The 21,558-nt window shown below is 40.3% G+C and overlaps 1 protein-coding gene across 2 annotated transcripts in view; it reads right to left on the bottom strand.

The window, feature by feature from the left end:
* The window catches only part of tmem184a (transmembrane protein 184a), a 30,481-nt gene that overhangs the window by 8,278 nt on the left and 645 nt on the right, over positions 1-21,558 (bottom strand). For both annotated transcript variants that reach the window (XM_072676386.1, XM_072676385.1), the window contains exons 2-5: positions 17,846-18,094; positions 5,988-6,153; positions 4,242-4,332; positions 33-108 (exon numbers count right to left, since the gene is read on the bottom strand). In XM_072676386.1, coding sequence (XP_072532487.1) covers positions 33-108; positions 4,242-4,332; positions 5,988-6,153; positions 17,846-18,094 — 582 coding nt within the window. The remainder of the gene's footprint in view (positions 1-32; positions 109-4,241; positions 4,333-5,987; positions 6,154-17,845; positions 18,095-21,558) is intronic.

Genomic DNA, 21,558 nt, shown 5'->3' with positions numbered 1-21,558 from the left:
AAAAAAAAAGTTCAGTGGAGGGAGAAACCAACCTGTTTGCAGAATCTTAGGAAGCCAATGGAGTAACTCATCCCAGCCAAGCAGCAGGTACCATACAGGCAACTTGACCTGGGGGGAAGGGGGGGGGGTATTTAAAGTGTTATAAGCACCACTTATGTCTTATATCTTTTTACGCAATATGTTGCAGGGAAAAGGCTTTACACACACAGCATAAACTGCATTCATTGATACCTAGCACAGATCTACACTAATCGCACTGTATGAGTATGCTGGAAATATGGTACATATTGATCCTGTAAAAAAACATTACAAAAGATGTCCTTTCTTACAAACACATTCAGTTACTTTAAGCTGCACCAGTTACTGGTGTACACACAGCTTGTCTAGTGCATGTGGAGAAGTACTGCCAATAGAATAGGACACTCTGAAGCAGGTAACATAAACCTAATGACACCATGCCTAATGCCAGGTGTGGGGGCTAGAGGGGAACTGTGTTCTTGGGAATGGCATGGTGCTCCATTCAATTCTGTTGGGGTGAGATGTAGTGGGGTGATCATCCAACATCCTGACCAATCCAAATCTTCACAGCAAATGCTTCTCTGGAACAGCCTTCTACAGGACTATAGAGACAGTTACTCCAACAAAAGCAGAAAAAACTCTTTTTAATACCCTTGATTTCAGATGAAACGATGAGTGAGCAGGTGTCCCAATACTTTTGTCCAAATAGTCATAGCACATAGTAATTGTGTCTTGCACTTTGTTCTTTTTTTTTGCACAATTGTACTACTGAAAGATGCTAACTGGACACACACACACACCTTATAGAGCTGGGTAGTATGGCCAAAAATGTTTATTGTAGCATTTTACTTTAATTCTGACAGTTTTACAATATCCCAATATTTTTTTCTCCATGACTGGGACACTTTATAGGTTTGCCACTTATTTTTGTGTCAAGAGTGCAGTGAATATTAAAAATAATACTTTTATCACATATATAATAAAGGCTTGGAGTACTAAAAGGGTTGACAGTATATGAGTATATGAAGGAGTCAGCCTGCAGGAAACAGCTGCAGAATGTAAACAAGTGTTTACTGTGTTGCATCATAGCAAAAACACAGCTTTAAACTGTTAAGGTTAACGGTGGCTCATTTACTACAAATACACAGATTTAACCACTGATGTACAGATAAATATGTTAGGCTTTAAAATCCATTTTCTAAGGGTTTATGAAAACTAACACTAACTAACTGAGTTCAGTTCCACTGCAGCGTGGTCAGAAAGTCCAGGTGTGTGCTCGCTCGTGTGTATGGAGGGAGGGAGAGTTGTTAGAGTAGCTCTGTTTATGTACGGTGTGGCTGAACACAGCTCTCCTCACTGACTCTCAGAGCCGCTGACTCTTAACGAACTCACCTCTAATCTCGTAATGGTGAGTTAGCCGACAGCAGCGGTGGGTTTATTTTAAATCAGGCGGATGTGAAAACAGCAGTGAGTGTGTGTTGGTGTGTGTGCTCTCTGGTGCTAGCCTACTCTTGCTAGCAACACGTTAGTGCTGAGCATTCAGGCTGACTGTGAGGTGTTTAAATTATGCAGTGCTAAACGAGTTAGAGTATATAAGAAACACAGGCCGTAGGTACCATGTACAGTCACACCAGCCAGCACTACTATACTAAAATTCCCACCACATCAAGTAGAGGAATGAAAAGTGTCATTTTGAGAAGTCACTTGTTTTTCTTTACAGAGTCTTTATAGTCATGAATGCTAATCTGCTCAGAGTCTTCACACTGATTCATCCTCACCTCACTGCATGACTACGCTTATGACTGTTTGCTTGCATGACTTTGACTTTGACTTTCACAATTCCCTCATATTTTCATCTTTTATGGCTTGATGGCACATTTGGCATATTCCCTTGATTAGGTTTTGTTTTATTGTTGTTGGTTTTATTCCTGTTTCGCTTATTATTGTGCTATACAGTGTCGACCAGAGGAGGATGGGCTGCCATTTGAGTCTAGGTTACTCTCTAGGTGTCTTCCTCTCGATCTGAGGGAGTTTTTTCTTGCCACTGCCGCCATTGGCTTGCTTAAAACATTTGTTGTGAAAAGCCTATAGAAATAAATCTGAATTGAATTGAATTAATCTGGGAATAAAACATTTTCGTTTTCAAACATGATCAGATGCGTTTGATCTGATATAAGGGACCTGATCATCTGTGTTTAAACAAACACTGTTTTAGCTTAGTTTATTTCAAAACTGGAAAATCTGCCAAACAACCAAAGCCTCCTAACCTTCTGCTGCTCTGTAGGGTTAAAACACAGCTCTGTCCCATTTCCCACCCTTCATTTATAGTTTGAAACCAATGACAGTCATGCCAAGCCAAACGACAACGCTTTGCAATAACTTCTGGAAAAAAAGTAAGAAGCGCGAATAAACGGAGAATTTGATGTGGGGAAGTTTTACACACCCCTTAACTGTAAACAAGCTGAGAGGTACCCAATTTCCTTCCAAATAACAAAATGCTAATTAGCCCCATCTGTGTTCAACTGTAGCGATTCTGATTAGAGCCGAATAAATCCAGCTGTTCCCGAAGCACGCCTTTGGTGGGTAGCACTTCTTAAAGTAAAGAGGGCAATGGGGAGCTCTTAGAAGCCCTCTGAATAATGTTGTGGAAAGGCACAAAACAGGATACACGAGCCAAGCGAATTTCTAAAGCCCTAAAACAGGGGTTCCAAGATCGGCTCATGGAAATCTACCATCCTGCCGAGTTCCAGTACCCAGACGTTAATCAAGGTCTTTCAGAAGGGCCTGAATTTTGAAGCCAGGTGCGGTAAAGCAGGCCAATTCCTGGATGGTACAATAGGGTAAGGTGTTCTGTGTTTGTACAGTTCTGGGCTATATGGATAAAGCCAGCAGTCAACAAAGCAAACATGAAGTCCTATTTAGAGTGTCCAAAACGAGGCTGTAGAGATTCCAGTGCTTAGAGCAGGTTTATTGAAAATAACAACGACTAAAATGCTTAAAAAGTGCTGCAATATAACAAAAGTAATGCTTTACAAAAGAGCTTAACACTTAAAAAGCTTTATGTTTGTATTTCCTAAGCCAGTTAACAGTGCATGAATATTTTATAGAGAACAGGAAAAAAAATCCAATGAAGATCTGTATTCGATATTAAAACTACAACTCTTTTTGATAGCCTAGATAGCCTTACGTTTGTGGGGGTAATTCTCTTCACTTGTGAGAATAAAAGCAGAGCTGGATCCTGCAAACAGGGACTCTCGAATTGCTGGGGTGCTCTGCCAGAAAACCAAGATTAGGAGGAAGACATGCTGCTACAACACAAGCGGACAGGCCGAAGAACAGAAAGGTAGATGTCCTCAGGTGGCCTTGGCAGACTTCAATCTGACTGAAAACTCAGAGTGGCCTAAAGAGCAACATCCACTTGCATCTGAGCAAGCTTGAAGAGACTGCCAGATTGAGGAGATCTATAATGGATCCAAACACAGGCACCAAGACTAATAAACCAAGACTAATGGCAGGACTCTTGATATTTATTAGGAAGCAGGATGATTGAAATAACCAGGCCATAAAACATGAGGATTAGGAAATGCCACACTATACACTATATGGACAAAAGTATCGGGGCACCAGCTCATTCATCATTTCTTCTGAAATCAAGGGTATTAAAATAATTATTTTTTTTTAAAAAGATTAGCGTGCTTTTGTTAGCGTAACTGTCTCTACTGTCCAGGGATGGAGACTTTCTGCTAGATTTTTGAGCATTTCTGTGAGGATTTGATTGTATTCAGCGATAAGAGCGCTAGTGAGGTCAGGATGTCGGATGAGGATCACCACCCCAGCTCTTCTCCAACTCCCCAACTCATCCCAAAAGTACTGGGTGGAGCACCATCAATCATTCCAGAGAACATAGCTCAGTGCTGGGGGCTTTATACAGGGACTAGAAACACTGTGTGTGTGTGTGTGTGTGTGTGTGTGTGTGTGTGTGTGTGTGCATTTTCACATCAGTGTCAGCAATGGGTGCAACTTACAAAGCAGCTGAATGCATTCATTAGAAGGACCTTCCAAAAACATTCAGACGTTCAGTGCAGATCTGCTTCAGTCAATGAAATTTTTCTTCACTGTATCAGATGCCGTTTACGTTTCACACAGGGTTATGTAAGAGCAGCTCAGCCATCAAACCGCAGTATAATGTGTATTTATCGCTCCAGAGGGGGACAGAAACTCACCGAATTTGCTTCCCTCGTATTTCCGCCATGATGGCGCTCTCTCCTCCTAGATACTCAAAGGACAAGCTCAGAAAATTGTAGATCACAAAGGCTGAAAAGGACAGATAAATACATGATGTCAGGTAAATACATTATAACGTAACGATTTCAGCCAAATAAACAATAATAATACTAATAATAAAAACAAACAGTTGCCTAGGTAACAGCACAGATGACCAGATTGGACACAGAAAGCAAGAAAGTGTATCTTCCTCTGTGTTCTGAATGCAATACAGGTCAAGCTTAATGGAATAGGTTGTCTGTCCAGGAAAATCCATCTTAATCCTTTGTTGCTATTTAAGGAAGGCTTAGATAAAGCTAACAGAAGGACTGTTCACTCTCTATCTCTCTCTCTCTCTCTCAGTCTCTCTCTCTCTCTGTCTATCTCTATCTGCCTGTCTTTCCATGCCAGAGCACGGTGACAACCGTGTGGTCTGCAGTCATCTGATAGGAGCCATTTCTCCACTTGATAGAATCTGGACCAGTCTGGTCATATCTAAAATTAAAATAGTAGACCATGCACTCAAATATTCACACGTCTCAAATCTTACTACATGTTATTTGTATGATTTAACACCACCTTTATTAAAGAGCTCTACTTTCAGCTTAATGTGCCGGAACATGGTGCTTTTATACAGCGCAAAAATACTTCCAAGGCAATTCACACTGCATGAATATTTTACGAAGAACAGGGACTAAAAAAAGGCTAATAAAAATCTGTTTCATATTAAAAACTACAACTCCCTTAGATGGCTTAACTATTTTGGATGATATTGGTTTAATAAAACAGGAGGAAAAAGATACCCTGAGAGGCACAGTCCCAAGCACATAACTCAGACCGACCATGGAAGAGAATTCAGGGCTAGTGTTTCTAAACTGAGGGGGCAAAGCTGCGATAATAGATAATAACAATGTTCTTCCACTGTGGGAGAGGATGTAGGAAACCGGCGTGGGTAGTGGAGTCTATCGGCTGAGGTGGAGCGGTCCTGTACAGCTCTGTGCAGTTCTCTGTGACTCTACGTACGCAGAGTTTAGCCCACTGTGTACATTAGCCCACATGTACTGTAAAAGGCACATGTGTCACATGAATCATCTAACAGCTATACAAAAGGTTCATCAAGATATTTGTTTAAAATGTTCAGTAAAAGTTAAAGTAACATTCACTATATGGACAAAAGTATTTGGACACCTGCTCATACACAGTTTCTTGATTAGAGCACTGCTGTTAGGATTTGATTGCATTCAGCTATAATAGCATTTACATTTTTTAAGGTCACCCCTAAAGTATTGGATGAAGCACCACCCATCATAGTTCCACTGCTCCACAGCTCAATGCTAGACCCCTCTAGCCCACGTCTTACATTAGGCAGCATGGTGCCAATAGGTTCATGATATCTGTCTGCTCCAGAGAGTCCTATTCAATTTGCAGTCCTTCTCTGCAGGGACCAGACAAGCTGTGTGTGTGCATTTGCACATCTGTAGATCTGCGTCAGCAATAGGTGCAACTTAAAGTAGCTGAATGTATTCGTCACAAGGGGTGTCCGCAAACTTTTGGACATATAGTGCATCTCTGAAACCTATTTAAAGCACAGTAATAAAGCTTTTCTAGTGTGTGACGCTTTATCACTGGCTAGAAGGACTGAAGGGCAGATATAAAGAGCGAAGAGACGACTGCAACTTCTCCCACGACAGACATCTGTTACACACCTTCGTAGCAGTCCCGGACCGAGTCGAAGTAGACATAGTACTGGTCATTGCTGATGAAGAGGAGGCTGAGCCAGGAGTCAAAGGCATAGATGGGCACGATGAAAAGGATGCGTATGATGTACCGCTGCTCGTTCGGTACTGTGTAAGACCTCAGGTGCGAATAGATCTGAAAACACAGACACAAACAAAGCAGTACTTTAATCATCTTCAGGGAACAAGACCCAGCTGTGAAAACAGCAAGATTTCACTCCTAAATCTACCCTGAAATAAAGCGAGCTGATCATGTGACAAGATCCTGTAACCCTGTAATCTACAGAATATGGGCCTATGTCTCATAGGGACTTAACTCACATTAGGATTCACTGACATTTCAGTTAGCCAGCCTAATAATATCTAACTTACAGCCATATGCAAAAGTTTTGCATGTTCAAGTTACATATCTAATTTTAAAGTCCACCGATCCTCTACAGTCAGGGTTCTCAATCTTAGCAGCCCTCTACCCTCCCAAACAACCACATAAGCTTCTGCATACTGAAAATATATACATAGCTGTGACAGAACAATCATTAAGCTTGACCTAAATTGCAGGTTTTATTAATTCCAATAATAAGACAACAGTATTACTTAGTATTAGTATTAACTGTATTAGTCTTTTAGCAGTAGAAAATCACAGTTATACAGAATTAAAAAAAAAAGTTCCTCTGCAAATTCTAAAGATCAATTTATTTATTTTATTTTTATCTAATAAAATATGATTTAATATGTATACAGACCATATGAATGTTTTATTTTATTCAACATATGAAATTAATCAAATAAACAGTAATCATGCATTAAAATGTACAGACACGTTTCTCTGTGGAACAAACTTGTTTAGTTGGTCTTCACTAGCAGCACGAAGGGAAACACACAGGCTTATTTATATTTATAATTCACTCTCCGGCTGTATGCCAGCGTATACCTCATCCAGAATTTCTATATTATCAAACACGTTCTAATGACTGGATCACCTGTAGCTTTTACCTGTAGCTTTAAAAAGCACATAGAGCTTTTACTGCTTTACTACTTTTAATTTACTACAGGACACTAAACCTCAGTCTACTGAGGTCAATCATTTTAAACTTTTAGTTTCTAACCACCTTCAGACAGCCTGTTACTTTCAGTGGAGGTTAACCTTTCCCCATATCTTTTATTTAATTTGACTACAAGCATTATTAATTCATTAATTTATTTTGTATTTTTTAATAATAATATTATTAATAATAATAATAATAATAATTACTTTATATACTCTTTCTATTTGGCCATTCTACTTTTTAGCTTGTCCACTTATCTTTGTGTCAGAATTGCTTTCGGTTTTATTTGATTTTATTATTAATTTAATTTTCTTAATTGTCCTTTTTTTTTAGCAATTCACATTGGCTCATTGTTAGTTCATGAAGTTTCCTCTATTGATTTAACCTGATTAAACTTTTTCTTTTCTTTTTCAATCAATTTTGTAAATGCTTGGCTGCACTAAAAATGAGAGTTGCCCTCAATGTATTTCCCGAATGAAATTGAATAAAATAAAATTAATTGAAAATCAACAAAAGTAAATTGTTGAAATTTAATATCATAATTATGACAAAGGCATTATTTTGAACGTAACAAATCACAAGTCACTTTTACAATTAAGTCATAAAAGGGCAATAACTAGAAATAAATATTTATACTAGGATAAAATATCCACTTAAATTCAGTAATAAAGCTTTCTACTTTGTGACTATACCTCACTGCTAAAAAAAAAAAGCCAGAGCAGAAATTCACCAAAAGACAAAGATATGACTGCAAACCTCTCAATACACCTGTATTCCACCATTCCCAGTAGATACGGACTAAAATCATTTTAGGCTTGAATATTAAATGAACTGAATATTGAATAAACTGAATACTAAGCCTGCAATTTAAGGGGTTAAATGTAGTGCACCAATGACGCACTAGGTTTTGAATAAAACAGGTTATGAATAAAAGCCATTTCTCTGATTTTTTTTCCTTAGGTGAGATTCGGCACCACAGGTAGGGAGGAAGGAGCTGTGTGATAAAAGGGAATTCAAATGATTAAATTGTATAATCAGGGAGCAAGCTGAGACTGAGGTCAGGGGGTGGACGAGGACGTGGGGCAAATGGAAATAATCATCAAAAATTTCTTAGGTAATAAAGGAGGGGGTGAAGTGATCAAGGACACCCAGAAGAGACGACCATAAAAATGCAGAGTAATGGTTTATAATGATAGCGCAGCGAGGAGAACTCGAACAGCTCTCTTCCAGCAAAACCACCTTGATAGGAACCTGCTGGCTTACCTTATCTATTATCCTGCCGTTTTACAGCATCTAAGATGGATGTAGCAGTTAATTATTACACGTGAGGTACAGGAAGGCAAGAACGTGTTATTGCCGCCGTGTTAAATGTGAGCACAATGTACACAAGGTGTTATCTAAAAGCAGCTGAAAACCCTGCATACGCTCAGAGTTATAAACTAACTCCAATTTGCGCATGGATTCTGACTCACATGGAATTAGATGTGAGATTTTTCATGGCTCAGTCATTGTGTGGGTGGAGGACTGATGTATTTGGGCACTCTGGAGAACCAGGGTGAGTCAGCATCTAGACTGATGTGGTCCATTTCTCCTGTACAGCACGGAGAGAAAAAAGCCCACGGCCCCGCTGGATCACTGAGCTGTGTTCAAGGTAATGGCTCCAGTCATTGATGCTGTCTCTCTCTCTTTTTTTTTCTCTCCAACCTGACCATCTCTAATTGCCGGTCTTTGTAAATGGCTGGCTGTATGTCTCTGTTAAACCTTTATGCACCACAAGCAGCACATAATGCTTGATGCACTGTAACCTTTGTATTCCTGAGGCCCGGGCCACAGATAGCATGTGGCAAATGTGGAATTCTATCTACACGGCTGGAGGCCTTGGAGCTTGTTAATCGTGCCCTGCACGAAAGTTTCGAGACTTCTAATAAGCTCCAATGTTGCTGTAGAAATTAAGAGTATTCCCAGCAAACTGTAGGGCTGTATATTGGCAATACATCGCAAAATCCTACCCAATAGATGACCCCAGTAGCGAGACGTTGTGGCATGGACTGCATTAGGTGATGGAAGGTGTTAACTGAGGTTAACTGGTCCACAGCGATGCGCCAATTGCTCTGTACCACTCACCAGCACATCAGAATATCATAATCACCCCTTGTTTGGAATGAATTCAGCCCAGGACGTCACAGATGCCACATGACAGGGTTTGATGCATGTATAAATAAGCGAGCACACCAGTCAGTTGTAGCACAGGCAAAAGACCAGATTTGACTGATACCCAAAAGGGCATGATAATAGGGTACCAGGTGAAGGGTGGTAGCATCTCAGAAACCGCTAACTTTCCGGGATGTTCTAGAGCCGGCATAGTGAAGGTGTTGACGAGTGTCCTACAGGCCATTGATGTCAAAGGGGAAGGACGACTCCAGTGAGGGACACAGAATAATTGCCGTGCCACTGTGGAGCAGTTAACCTCTATAATGAACTCCTTCAGGTCACCTAATACAGTCCATTGCAAGCGTCATCCAAGCCAAGGGTGGTTATTCCCACTATGGTCACTATTAGGTAGGGTTATGGGTTCAATACCAGGGCTTGCAAAGCTGCCAATGTGGGACGCTTAAGCAAGGCCCTTAAACTTGCCTGCTCCCAGGATGACACAGTGACGGCTGCCCACTGCTCTGGGCATGTGTGCTCTCAGTCACTGTGCGTTTTGGCTTACTGGTATGTTTGTACCAAGGCATTTATGGATGGGTTAAAGGCAGAGGCCAAATTTCTAACAGAAATGGTGAGCATGGTTGTCTTGTATAAAAACAGACTTGTATAAAACACTGCTATCTAGCAGTCAGGGTTTAAAATACAAGACAAAATGAAGCACAATCTGCCACCAATCTTTTATTAATTAAAGATCAATGTTGTGTATTGATACAGTACTGCAAAACATAGCACTACTTTTTTTCTTACACCCCTTGGGTTCCTTTTGCTGCAGTACAGGCACCTAATACTCTGGCGAGGACTTGCATTTAGCCGCAAGAGCATTAATAAGGGTAGGTGCTGATGATGAATGATTAGTTCTGGATCACAGACGCTACTCCAGCTCTTCCCAAAGGTATTCAATGGTGCTCAATCACTTCAGAGAAAACTTTCACTGCTTCATAGTCCAGTGCTTTACACCCCTCTGACGCCTGGGCATGGGGTCACTGGGCTCACATTTGACTGCAACAGAGCACAATCATCATTCTGCACCATGCAAACTCCCTACAGGCGATCATCAAGGCTCAATGTTCGGCCCATTTCTATTTTCCATAGACACTCTATACTTGCTTTCTCAGGAAAGCATCATCTCCTCACATTCTCCCACTACTGTTCTGCTAATGACACTCAAGTCATCCTTCCATTCCCTCCTTCTGACACCCAGGTTTCTACTCGCATCTTGGCATGTCTAGCTGACATCTCCTTATGAATGACAGTGAACCACCTGAAGCTCAACCTCCCAGTTATTATTCTCCACTCGTGTTGTAAACCTGACAAGGTCACGCAAATTTCTCTTCTACAACATCTGGACAAGTTGACCCTTTCTCTCAAGGAAGGCCAACCAGGTGCTTGTTCAGTCCCTTATCATCTCAATGCTTGATTACTGCAGGGTCCTTCTCGCTGGTCTTCCATTTCAAGCCGTCAGACGACTGGAAGCCTCCTGAAAACCTCCAATTAGCAACACTGGAATTACTGGTGAGCCACTAGCAAGCTTCAGGAATGGCCCAATATCAAAATTTTCCTGAAAGTCATGCCATGGACATTCCTCTCACATTTATTTCTTTTAAATTGTAAAGAAAAAAAAGTAGTATGCTGTGGTTTCACACCACAGACTTCTTTTATACACACTTTGACCGCCTCCTGGGGTAGTATTCCTAGAACAGCAAACAGCAGAAAACCTATTCTTGGATTAGCATTTGCACTTAAGCACATGGTGAGAGCTTAGAACCTGATCCTAGATCTCCTACTTGCCTACTCTGAAAAGTCTTTGTCAGCACTGACCCTGCCAACAGGCAGCCCCACCCTGATGCAACTGCGGATTTGTCTTCATAGGACTTCATTATCTGAATCATTATCATAATGTAAATTGATAGAAAGTCAGTTTTTGAGATCCAGAGTTAATGTCTGGTCAGTTGAAGCATATAATATATAGACAAAAGTATTGGGACACCTGCTCGTTCACCGTTTCTTTTAAAAGGGTATTAAAAAAAAAAAAAAAAGAGAGAGAGTTTATCCCGCTTTTGTTGGAGCAACCGTCTCTACTGTCCAGGGAGGAAGACTTTTAACTAGATAATGGAATAGCATTGCTGTGAGGATTTGATTGCATTCAGTGACAAGAGTGTTAGTAAGGTCAGCATCCTTTGATGAACACCACCTTAACTCATCCATCCATCATTCCAGAGAACAGGTGGTCTTTATACCCCTCTAGTCCACGCCTCACATTAGACAGCTTGGTGCCAATAAGTTCATGTCTACCTGCTCCAGAGAATCCTATTGGATTGGCAATACTTCTCTGCAGGGACTAGACAAGCTCTGTTTTGATTTGCACATCTGTGTCAGCAATGAGTGCGACTAAGTAGCTGAATGCATTCATTAGAAGGGGTGTCCACAAATATTCTGACAAAGTGTATGTGGTAAAAGGAGTGTTTAAGGTCTTTGTAAAAATAAACACAAATAAAAACATTATTATATAATATACAGATACATATTATATATTTATTATAGTATAAATAAAGCCAAAAGTGAGTCAGAGCAGCGAAATGGGCTAACACAAGCAGAAAAGCCAGCTCACAAGAAAATGTCAGCATTTTAACATCCGACAACAAGTAAGAAAATGGTTTATTTCTGTGACTTCTGTTTACATAGTCCATATTTAAGAGCGTCTGGGCCACCGAGGAGAAGAGCTTGCGTACTCAGAAGTCTGCACATTCGGCATCTCATTAAATCGAGGGCACCGATGGTAATTCGGTTGATCCAAATCAGTATCTCGAGAACAAAGTGTTTAAGAAATACAATCTCAAGCTCACCCTTTCTGCATGCAAAGAGAAGTGAAAACATCACTGTGGGAATCTTTCAGAGGGAAATCAGGAAAGACAGCGGAATACTAAAAGCAACGAGAGCCGCTTTAATCTCCTCGCAATTTACATACGTTTTCCTCACACAATCCTTTCCACCGGTTCTCAACAGGCAGCTGTTTGCCATGCTTCAGATGAAATGGTGGTGGACAAATTGCTTGGCTGCTGGTCTGAGAGACGAAACGGCACTGCCAGGACTAAGATAATAATTATGCGCAGAGGAACACCGTTTCATGAAGATTTCTTTTCCAGTCACCAAACACCAGCCCAACATTGTTTCCCTGCTTCAAAACCTCCTGCCTCTCAAAGGCATTAGGGTTTCAGAGGGAGGACGAGAAGATTCGGAGGCAATCAAAACATGTCCTCCAGGTGCACTCCAGGCATTTCGTGGAAGAATTTCTTTTCCTGACCCCCTTCTCCCATCGCCACGCTCCCGGCAGTGCAATTACATAACACCTTCCATGAGAAGCATATTCTATATTACAAGTTTTTCATGGGTCATGTAGTCTACAACAAGAACAGTGCACACGGGATGCGTCAGCAGAAGCAGTGAAATTAAACTGCAGTCGTCCGGTGACCCTCGAGTGAGTCAATACTCCAATAGATAATGACCTCAGGTAGAAACACTGGGCGAGTATATTCATGCTGCCCTATAAATCATAAAACAGCCATTCGACACCGGTTAACTGACCACGAAATCAGTGTCCAGTCTGATCCAATTAAATATAGAATCAGAACACTTTAGAAAGAAGTCCATTTAGAAAATGATAATACTGGAATATCGTTCGGCGAACCTTACAGACGCAAAGTAGTCCATTAATAAACTGTAGTTTATAATTGTATTATGTAAACACACACTTCGCTAATTACCGGCCTATATTCGTTTCAGTCCAGTTTCATGTGAAGTGAAATATAAAGTTGGTCAGACCAAAAAAAAAAAAAAAAAAATTCCAGAATGATTTATTTAAAAAAAAAACCCACACGATTAGTAGTGATGTACCAGATAGATTTCACGACTCACCTTTGAGTCACGGAAATGGTAATGCTTTTGGATTAGCAAAAAAGAAGAGGAGAAAAAAACAAACAAACAAACAAAAAAACAGGGTGAGATGTGAGAGCAATTTAAGCTTTTCTGTTACTGCTTCATTTGCATAAATGATTTATTCATACAGTAAGTTTGTATTCGTGACTTATTTTATTTTGATATGGTCTGTTCAATCATTTTAATGACTTTTGACACTGCTTGTTCATTTGTTTTAGTGTCTTTTACTTCGACACTGTTCGTCTGTTCTAGTGACTTATTTAGACACTGTCCCTTTTTTTGTTTGTTTTAGCGACTTATTTGGACACTGTCCGTTTATTCTTCGGTTCAGTGACCTTTTTGGACACTGTCCGTTTTGTCATTTTGGAGCATTTCTGTAGGTCTTTTCAACATGAAATTGAGAATGTAAAGAACACCTGCCAGATTCACATGATGTCAGAAAGTTAAAAAACAACAACAAACAGAGATACAATGTTTTTGCATAACCGCAATGATAAACAGGAACTAAATGCAAAAGTAAAAGAAATAATCATACATTTTGGCATATCGCAGTAGGTGTTGAAGTTGTAGACCTGACCTTATCTTCTGGCACAGCAAATTCTCAGCTACATAAACTCCCACTGAAAAAGGCTTCCCATTGGAAAGGGCTTCCCTAAGCAATTTACAGCTATGGCACGCATCGCTGGTTTCATCGTAGTAAGTGAGTCTACTTTACATTTCCAATCTGAGATTACTTCAACACGGGATACTTGGTGATTCAGTTACTCCTAGATTGCAGTAATAATCCTTTAGACTCTATTTAACGTGTCCCGGCTGGACACAAAGATCCTCAGGCTTGGTTTGCCACCTAGATTAAGCCTAGCTCTAGACTACAAAAGGCTGGTTTCCTTTTTTAATGGAGATAACACACACTGATAGTGTAGTTCAGCCCAGATTACACTTCAGCGGTGTCTTGAAACCTTTAATATAATCAGATATTTAACATGCAGTCATGTAACAAAATCAGGACACCCCATAAAAAAACCACCCTGTCTTTTTTAAGCACATTTATACATCTGGACATTTTATCTTCATGTCATCAATACTGAGGACAGAGGTAATCTAGCTAAACTCTAACTGAAGAAATGTCCTTAAATGTAATTTCCTGTAAGGGGAAACAGATCGACCCCCCCCCACCACACACACGCACATTTATTACTGTGTGTGTGTAATAGCAGTGGCATTCATAACCACACCCAAAAACTGACCGGTTCTCAGTATGCATTGTAGATGTTCAAATATACTCAACTTTGACACTCTTACCTATATTACATATGTCACGCTCGTTAACTAGGTAGTATTAGTAATTAGTCCGTAATTGGGAGGCACCTTTAGTCTGGTTTGCTCTTGATTGTTGAAGGGAGTGGTGAAGATCACTATGTCCAGACCCAAAGAGCTCTATGAGGCCTTCAGAAAGAAGGTTGTAGACGCAGAGGAGTTCAGCCATTCTGGGTCCTGGGTGGACTAAGGCGCTGTCACCATGATCAGAGGATCGCTGATCACAATCGACCCCGCTCTCTCCAGGGTGGGTAGATGGCCGCTTTGCTGCAGTGCTGGCCATCACTGGCGTCTGCAGGCTGGTGCATGTATGTGGGTATGTGGCGCTTGGTAAAAATGAGCATGCATTGGTGGGGCCGTGTCCTAGTCCGCCCTCGCTGGAGATGGGGACATTGTGTGCTAATTGTTGGGGGGGAAGAAATCAGCTGTTCACAGTGTCCGCTAGATCATTTACAAGTGGAACAACTGCCACCATGGCCAGGTCAGGATCTAGCAAGTTCAGGCCTCAAGATGAGTGAAGGAGCCTACAGCCTTTTATATGACTGTAATATATATGATTTATATATGACTTTTCACCAGTATCCAACAGCGACTCTTCACTACGTCAGCTGAAGCGAGCTGGAGCTAAACTCACATCAGAAGAGAAAGCACTCAAGAAAGAAACCAGGGGAAGCGAGTGGGGTAAGGCTAAAAGCTAACCAGCTACAACCTCTTCGGCCTGCTAAATGCACATCACGCTAAGATGACACAACCGTCTTATTGGAAAATGCTTCTTCACTACACCAGCATCTACGGTGTGTACACTGTCCTCTTATCAGCTTGAGCAACCTACACCAATCAGTACTCTCCGTCAGTGCTGGTTGCTCAAGGACAGCGAGCAGCATTCGTAATGGATAACACAGTAATAAGGAAGTAACAATGGCACCTGGCACCGGCTGGCGGCTATTTATTTAGCACTAACATCAACTTCTAGTCACCTGTAGTCGCAGAGGCAAAGTGAGAAAAGACTAGGAGGGGAGTCAGTGTTTTCATAGCTGTCCTGAAAGGCAGGGAGGATCAAATTACGCTGTATTATCCACACCTGATGTGGATAGTCCCCCGCCCTGCTGTAAGGGTGGAGGGAGGGGGCAGCACGCAGGTCCACACAAAGCTCCTGTCCTCCGCCTAGGCTATTTGCTTTTTATTTTCCTGCGTTTTCAATGCGCTGTGGCCATTAGCGCCCCCGGCTCCTCCTGTGCTTTTCAGAGCTGAGATATGTGCCTCACCTCTGTGGGTACACGTTTCACCTAGCCTTTCACAAGCCTCCCAAGACACAGCTTTAAGAGCAGAAATGAACTTGTTATATTAGGCTTTTGTAAATTGAAGGCTCACACAGAGGACTGAACGTTAAGGTAGAAGTGTGTGCAGAGGTTCTGAGTGACCAGTGTATTTGAAAGTCAATATATTGGTAGGGCTAGGTCTCCGTTCATTTATTTATTTATTATTATTATTATTATTATTATTATTATTATTATTATTAAACACTCCAATGCTAGTACTATTACTCAGGTGCCTATCCTCTTTACCTGGCATCTGCTACACGCCACACCTTTAAACTACACCTCTGTGACTTCCTGATGTACCAACACTTGGGACTGATATATGATGGAACTGATTTACCACTATAATTAACTGCTAAGCACACACACACTACATAGACAAAAGTATGAGGACATCTACAAGAGCTTTTATGGCATCCCATTCTAAACCCATAGGCATTAATATGGAGCTAGTCCCCTTTTGTAGCTCAGCAGCAGGCCTGGAGCTCTGCAGTTATTGGGTCAGCAGAGGCCCTGACCCCGCTCTGTAACTTCACGTGGTCTGACACTCTGTGGCTGAGCTGCTCTCTGTGGTTCCTCCTAAATGCTTCCACTGTTCAATAATAATAATACCACTCACAGCTCATGGAGGAAGATCTAGGATGGAGGAAATTTCACCAGCTGACTTCTTGTTGTTGGTGCAGCGGTGTCTCCTATTACATACAGAACCACGCTGGAGTTCAGTGAGCTCTTTAGAACCTCCCAGTCTTTCACAAATGTAAGAAAGGCAGACTGCAGGACTAGAGGCTCAATTTTATACACCTGTGGCAATGGGACTAAATGAAGCACTTGAATTCAAAGATTTAGAGAGGTGTCCCAATACTTTTGTCCATATAGTGTATAAATGATTATATCAGTACACTTGCATAAAGTGGCGTTAAGGAGAATTTATACCATTTATTTGTTGTTTATAAGTGGTGTTGACCAGAGGACTATGAGTCTCCCCTTAAGAGTCTTGGTTACTTCCAAGGTTTTTATCTCCAGCTTTAAGGGAGTTTTTCTTGCCACTGTGGGTGTTGCCTTGCTCACTTGGGATTAGTCTTGTTTCTTTCATTTCAGTAAAGCAGCTTTTGGGACCATTTTCCTTGAAATAGTTCAATAATTAAACAAAACAACCACAGACACAGATGAAACCTGGCTTCCGCTTTTATCCCTTTTATCTGTGTAGTGAACACAGACATACACACCAGTGAAACACACACAGTGGACAACACACATCCGGAGGTGATGTTGCAATGGTTGCTCGGGGAGCAGAGAGGGTGAAGGGCCTTGCTCAAGGGCCCAAAAGTGGCAGCTTGCTGAGCCCGGGTATCGAACCCACAACCCTGTCATCAATAGGCCAGAGCTCTAACCGCTGAGCCACCCCCACTACCACTACTACTACTTCTACTAGAGTTTAGTACATACTGTGAACTAACACAACATGATCCTCAAGAACTGGTTGTTCCTCCTTCAAAAGGAAATCCAGCAGAACCAAAACAGAGCTGGACAACGGTCTATTTTCACCCTTAAACGTACATAAACTTTACCCGCTACAGAAAGCTCTAGTCAAAGCTGGCAAAACAGTAAAACACGACTCTGACTTCAGAGGAATATGGTGTTGTTGATACTAGAGAGAAGCTCATCACCTCCGGAAAATGGGTCGCTACGAGAACCGGGCCTCACCGGGCTTTCCCATTGCCAGAAGAGGAGCTCTAACTCATGCATTAGTCAATGCTAGCTTTTCCCAGGCCTTCTCTCAATCATACACTGCCTCAAAAACAAACTGACTACGTCAGCTGAAGCGAGCTGGAGCTAAACTCACATCAGAAGAGAAAGCACTCAAGAAAGAAACCAGGGGAAGCGAGTGGGGGAAGGCTAAAAGCTAACCAGCTACAACCTCTTCGGCCTGCTAAATGCACATCGCGCTAAGATGACACAACCGTCTTATTGGAAAATGCTACAGCCACTTAACAAAGCAACTTACCTGGTGACAAGTGATGAGCAAGGCAGACCAAACAAATATCCCTGAGAGAGCCTGGGCAGCAGTTGTGTTCAGGAAGATCTGGTCCTCCTCTGGTGTCCCGTTCTTCGATATGACTACTGTCATGTTTGCCATATGACTCAAGTTTGACAGCAACAGAGAAGATGAAGAACGAGGGGTCAAACCCTGTACACTGCTTTCTGAAGACATCGCCTGTGTGATGTTAGCAATCTCCTCCAATGATTCATTCATCTGTGGGAAAAAAACAAACCAAAAAAACACTGGAATTACGGCACATCAAGCAACAGGACTGGTTTTCAGATTCTAATTATGAGTTAATGTCCATTATTGGCCTTCGTCCAGTGAAAAGGCTGGCCACACAGCTTGAATCACTGTAATAGAAAATACTCTGAAATGAAACCATGACTCCTGTACGAAATGTGAGCTTTCGCTCGGTCACTGCAGACAGCCAATATAAATGTTAATACAGAAATGGCGGAAAGGTGGGAAAGCATGGCTGAGAGCCACTAGAGGATGTCTGCAAACCTGCGAGCACATGGTAAGTGGGAAACCAGCTTAGGTCACAAGGGAGGAGAGGCCAGTGGGCCACCAAATGCATCAGCACCGAACTACATCCCCTGTCCGACACTTTCTGTCTCAGTCTGCAGGTGATTTTACTGTATTTATGTTTTGGGAAAATAACTGATTTCCTCAGCTGAAGGGAGGCTAATTTCAAGGTGGGCTATTAAACAACTGTTTACTCCCCCTCAACCTTATCAACCAATCCTCAGTCCTTAATTGACCAGAACCACTAGATGTTGTAGAGGGATGAAGCTGTAAACAGTATATTAATACAGCAGAGCTGGGCAAAAAGCTGATATTTAGCCTTTTCATGACAAATCACATCAGAATATCAGGGGTGTCAAGTAACGAAGATTACATTTTAAAAATAGCCTCGTTACTCCGATTTCATGAGGGCAACAAAAAACCCTCTCCAGATAAATCTCTCCATCCGGAAAGTGAGAGTCTGATTGTGGTTGGATGAGAAGTATAAACAGACACCATTCTGACTCCCTATTGGTTTATAAGAGATCCATCACACCTGCACACGTCCCGTCACTCTCCAGCGAGCTCACAGCAGACATCTGTAGTCTAGTATGAAGACTGTGTCCGTGGCAGAGACTCGAGAGCTGCAGTGAAACGTCCTGACTAAGCCCCACATTTACATTCCAATAAAGCTTATTGATCACACGCCTCTGAAGTCTGACTTTCTGCAGCTTTACAAAACTTCTAGACAACGACTCCTCATATTTTCCTCCATGAAGCTCATGTTAATGCTCAGTAGAGCACAGAGACGCTCCTTTAATAGAGCTGATATTACTGAAATGCTTCATTTTCAATGGGCAGATCTGCAGCTGAAACAGGAGTCTAGTGCAGCCCAACATTTTTAACATCAACATTTTAATAGATCATTCTCCTCACTATGACTTTTAGAAAAATGTGTTGGGGGCGGGGGGGTAGTGCACTATAGACCCCTTTGGCGCGGCCTAAGCTTTCGGTCTTTGTTTTCCTTCCATTGCTTTTACTTTTCTACTTGAAGTCGTTCTGAAACCAGTATTTTTACACTTTTACTGGAGGAAAAAGCTTTAGTTGATACTTCAGCTTCTATAGAAGTCTTTTTTCAGTTGATTTTACAGATGTAACACGTTCCACTACAGTTCTATAGGGTTCTCACTAACTGTGTAGGTTTTCCCCTGATATTTTCACTCGTTAATCCAAGCTGTTTTGACAGTTTTGTTACTTCTACTGTAGAATGAATGCAGTTTCAGGCTCTACCCACCTCAACTGGGCTCTGAAACAAAAGACTAAGTGATTTGCAGGACAATACATGTTTTTCTACACCCACAGATACTGGGAGGATTCATTTAACCAACCTGAAAATTAAGCAAATGGGTAGTGGCCTACTTGTGCTCCAATAAAAAACATAATGTCACTGGAATTACATAATGATTCATTTAGAAGTATAAAAACTACTAAAGAACTACTGAAGTTATGAGTAACAGAACTGCAGTGGAAGCTATGTATTGTTGCGGTCACTCAAAAAACATGGATGTTTAAAATAAAATAAAAAAATAATAAAACCTCTTATACACACATATACCTTAAGTTTACCCTTAAGTTTTTTGTTGTATTGTAGTATACATGAAATGAATGTGTATGTATGTCCATTTTATATATTTATATATTTATATATATATATATATATATATATATATATATATATATATATATATATATATATATATATACACACACACACACACTATATATAGTACAACGTAATAAATATATAGCATACTATATATATGCACATATACTTAATAAACATATACACATATTTATATATATATATACACACACACACATTATATATAGCATAACGCAATTATTTATAACATATTTATTGTGTTGTGCTATATATAGTTATATATTTGTTACATTGTACTATATATAGTGTGTATACACTATATATAGTACAATGCAATAAATATCTAACATATATACAACTATATACACACATATATACTTAATAAACGTATATGTGTGTGTATATATAAATATATATTTGTGTTGTTCTATATACAATGTGTGTATATATTAAACACATATACACACACGCACATTATATATAGTACAATACAATAAATATATAACATACTATATATATATATATAGAGATAGACTGTGTGTATGTAAATATATATTATTTATTGTGTTGTGCTATATATAATTTGTGTGTGTGTGTATATATATATATATATAGTTATATATTTATTGCATTGTACTATATATATAGTGTGTGTGTATACACACACACACTATATATAGTACAATGCAATAAATATATAACATACTATATACACACATACATACTTAATAAACCTATATATAGACGGTGTCTATATAAATAGATTTATTTATTGTGTTGTTCTATATACAATGTGTGTACATATTATACATACATACACACACATTATATATAGTACAATGCAAAAAATATATAACATACTATATACACACACATACATACTTAATAAACCTATATATAGACTGTGTCTATATAAATATATATATTTATTGTGTTGTTCTATATACAATGTGTGTATATATTATACATACATACACACTTTATAAAGTACAATGAATATATAAAATACTATATATACACATATATATACTTAAGAAACTTATATATAGACTGTGTGTATGTAAATATATATTATTTATTTATTGCATTGTGCTATATGTAATTGCTGTGTGTATATATATATATATAGTGTGTGTATGTATTATTATTTTTTTTCTCACACACACACACACACACACACACACACACACACACACAGTCATATATGGTACAACACAAAAAATTACAGGCCAGGGTCAGAGTGCTGGGTCAGCCAAGCCACAGCACCCGTGGACCAGAGCAGGCTACAGGCCTTGCCCCAGCAGTGGCAAGGGTATCGAACCCACAACCTTGTGATCAATAACCCAACCTAAACTCCCATGCTGGGAATGCAGCTTTAGGGGTGTGAACAACCTAAAGAGAACAAATACAGCACAATGGCCTGAACCCCAAACACAGAGTCAGGTAGGGACTAAACCGAGCAGAAAGGCCGTGAAAAGCCACATGCGTGAGTGCAGGTGTTTCCTCT

This window comes from Salminus brasiliensis, chromosome 3 (genome assembly GCF_030463535.1).
Source record: "Salminus brasiliensis chromosome 3, fSalBra1.hap2, whole genome shotgun sequence".
NCBI classification, from domain to species: domain Eukaryota; kingdom Metazoa; phylum Chordata; class Actinopteri; order Characiformes; family Bryconidae; genus Salminus; species Salminus brasiliensis.
Note: the sequence above shows the minus strand (reverse complement) of the source record. Positions and strands in the feature narration are given on the sequence as shown.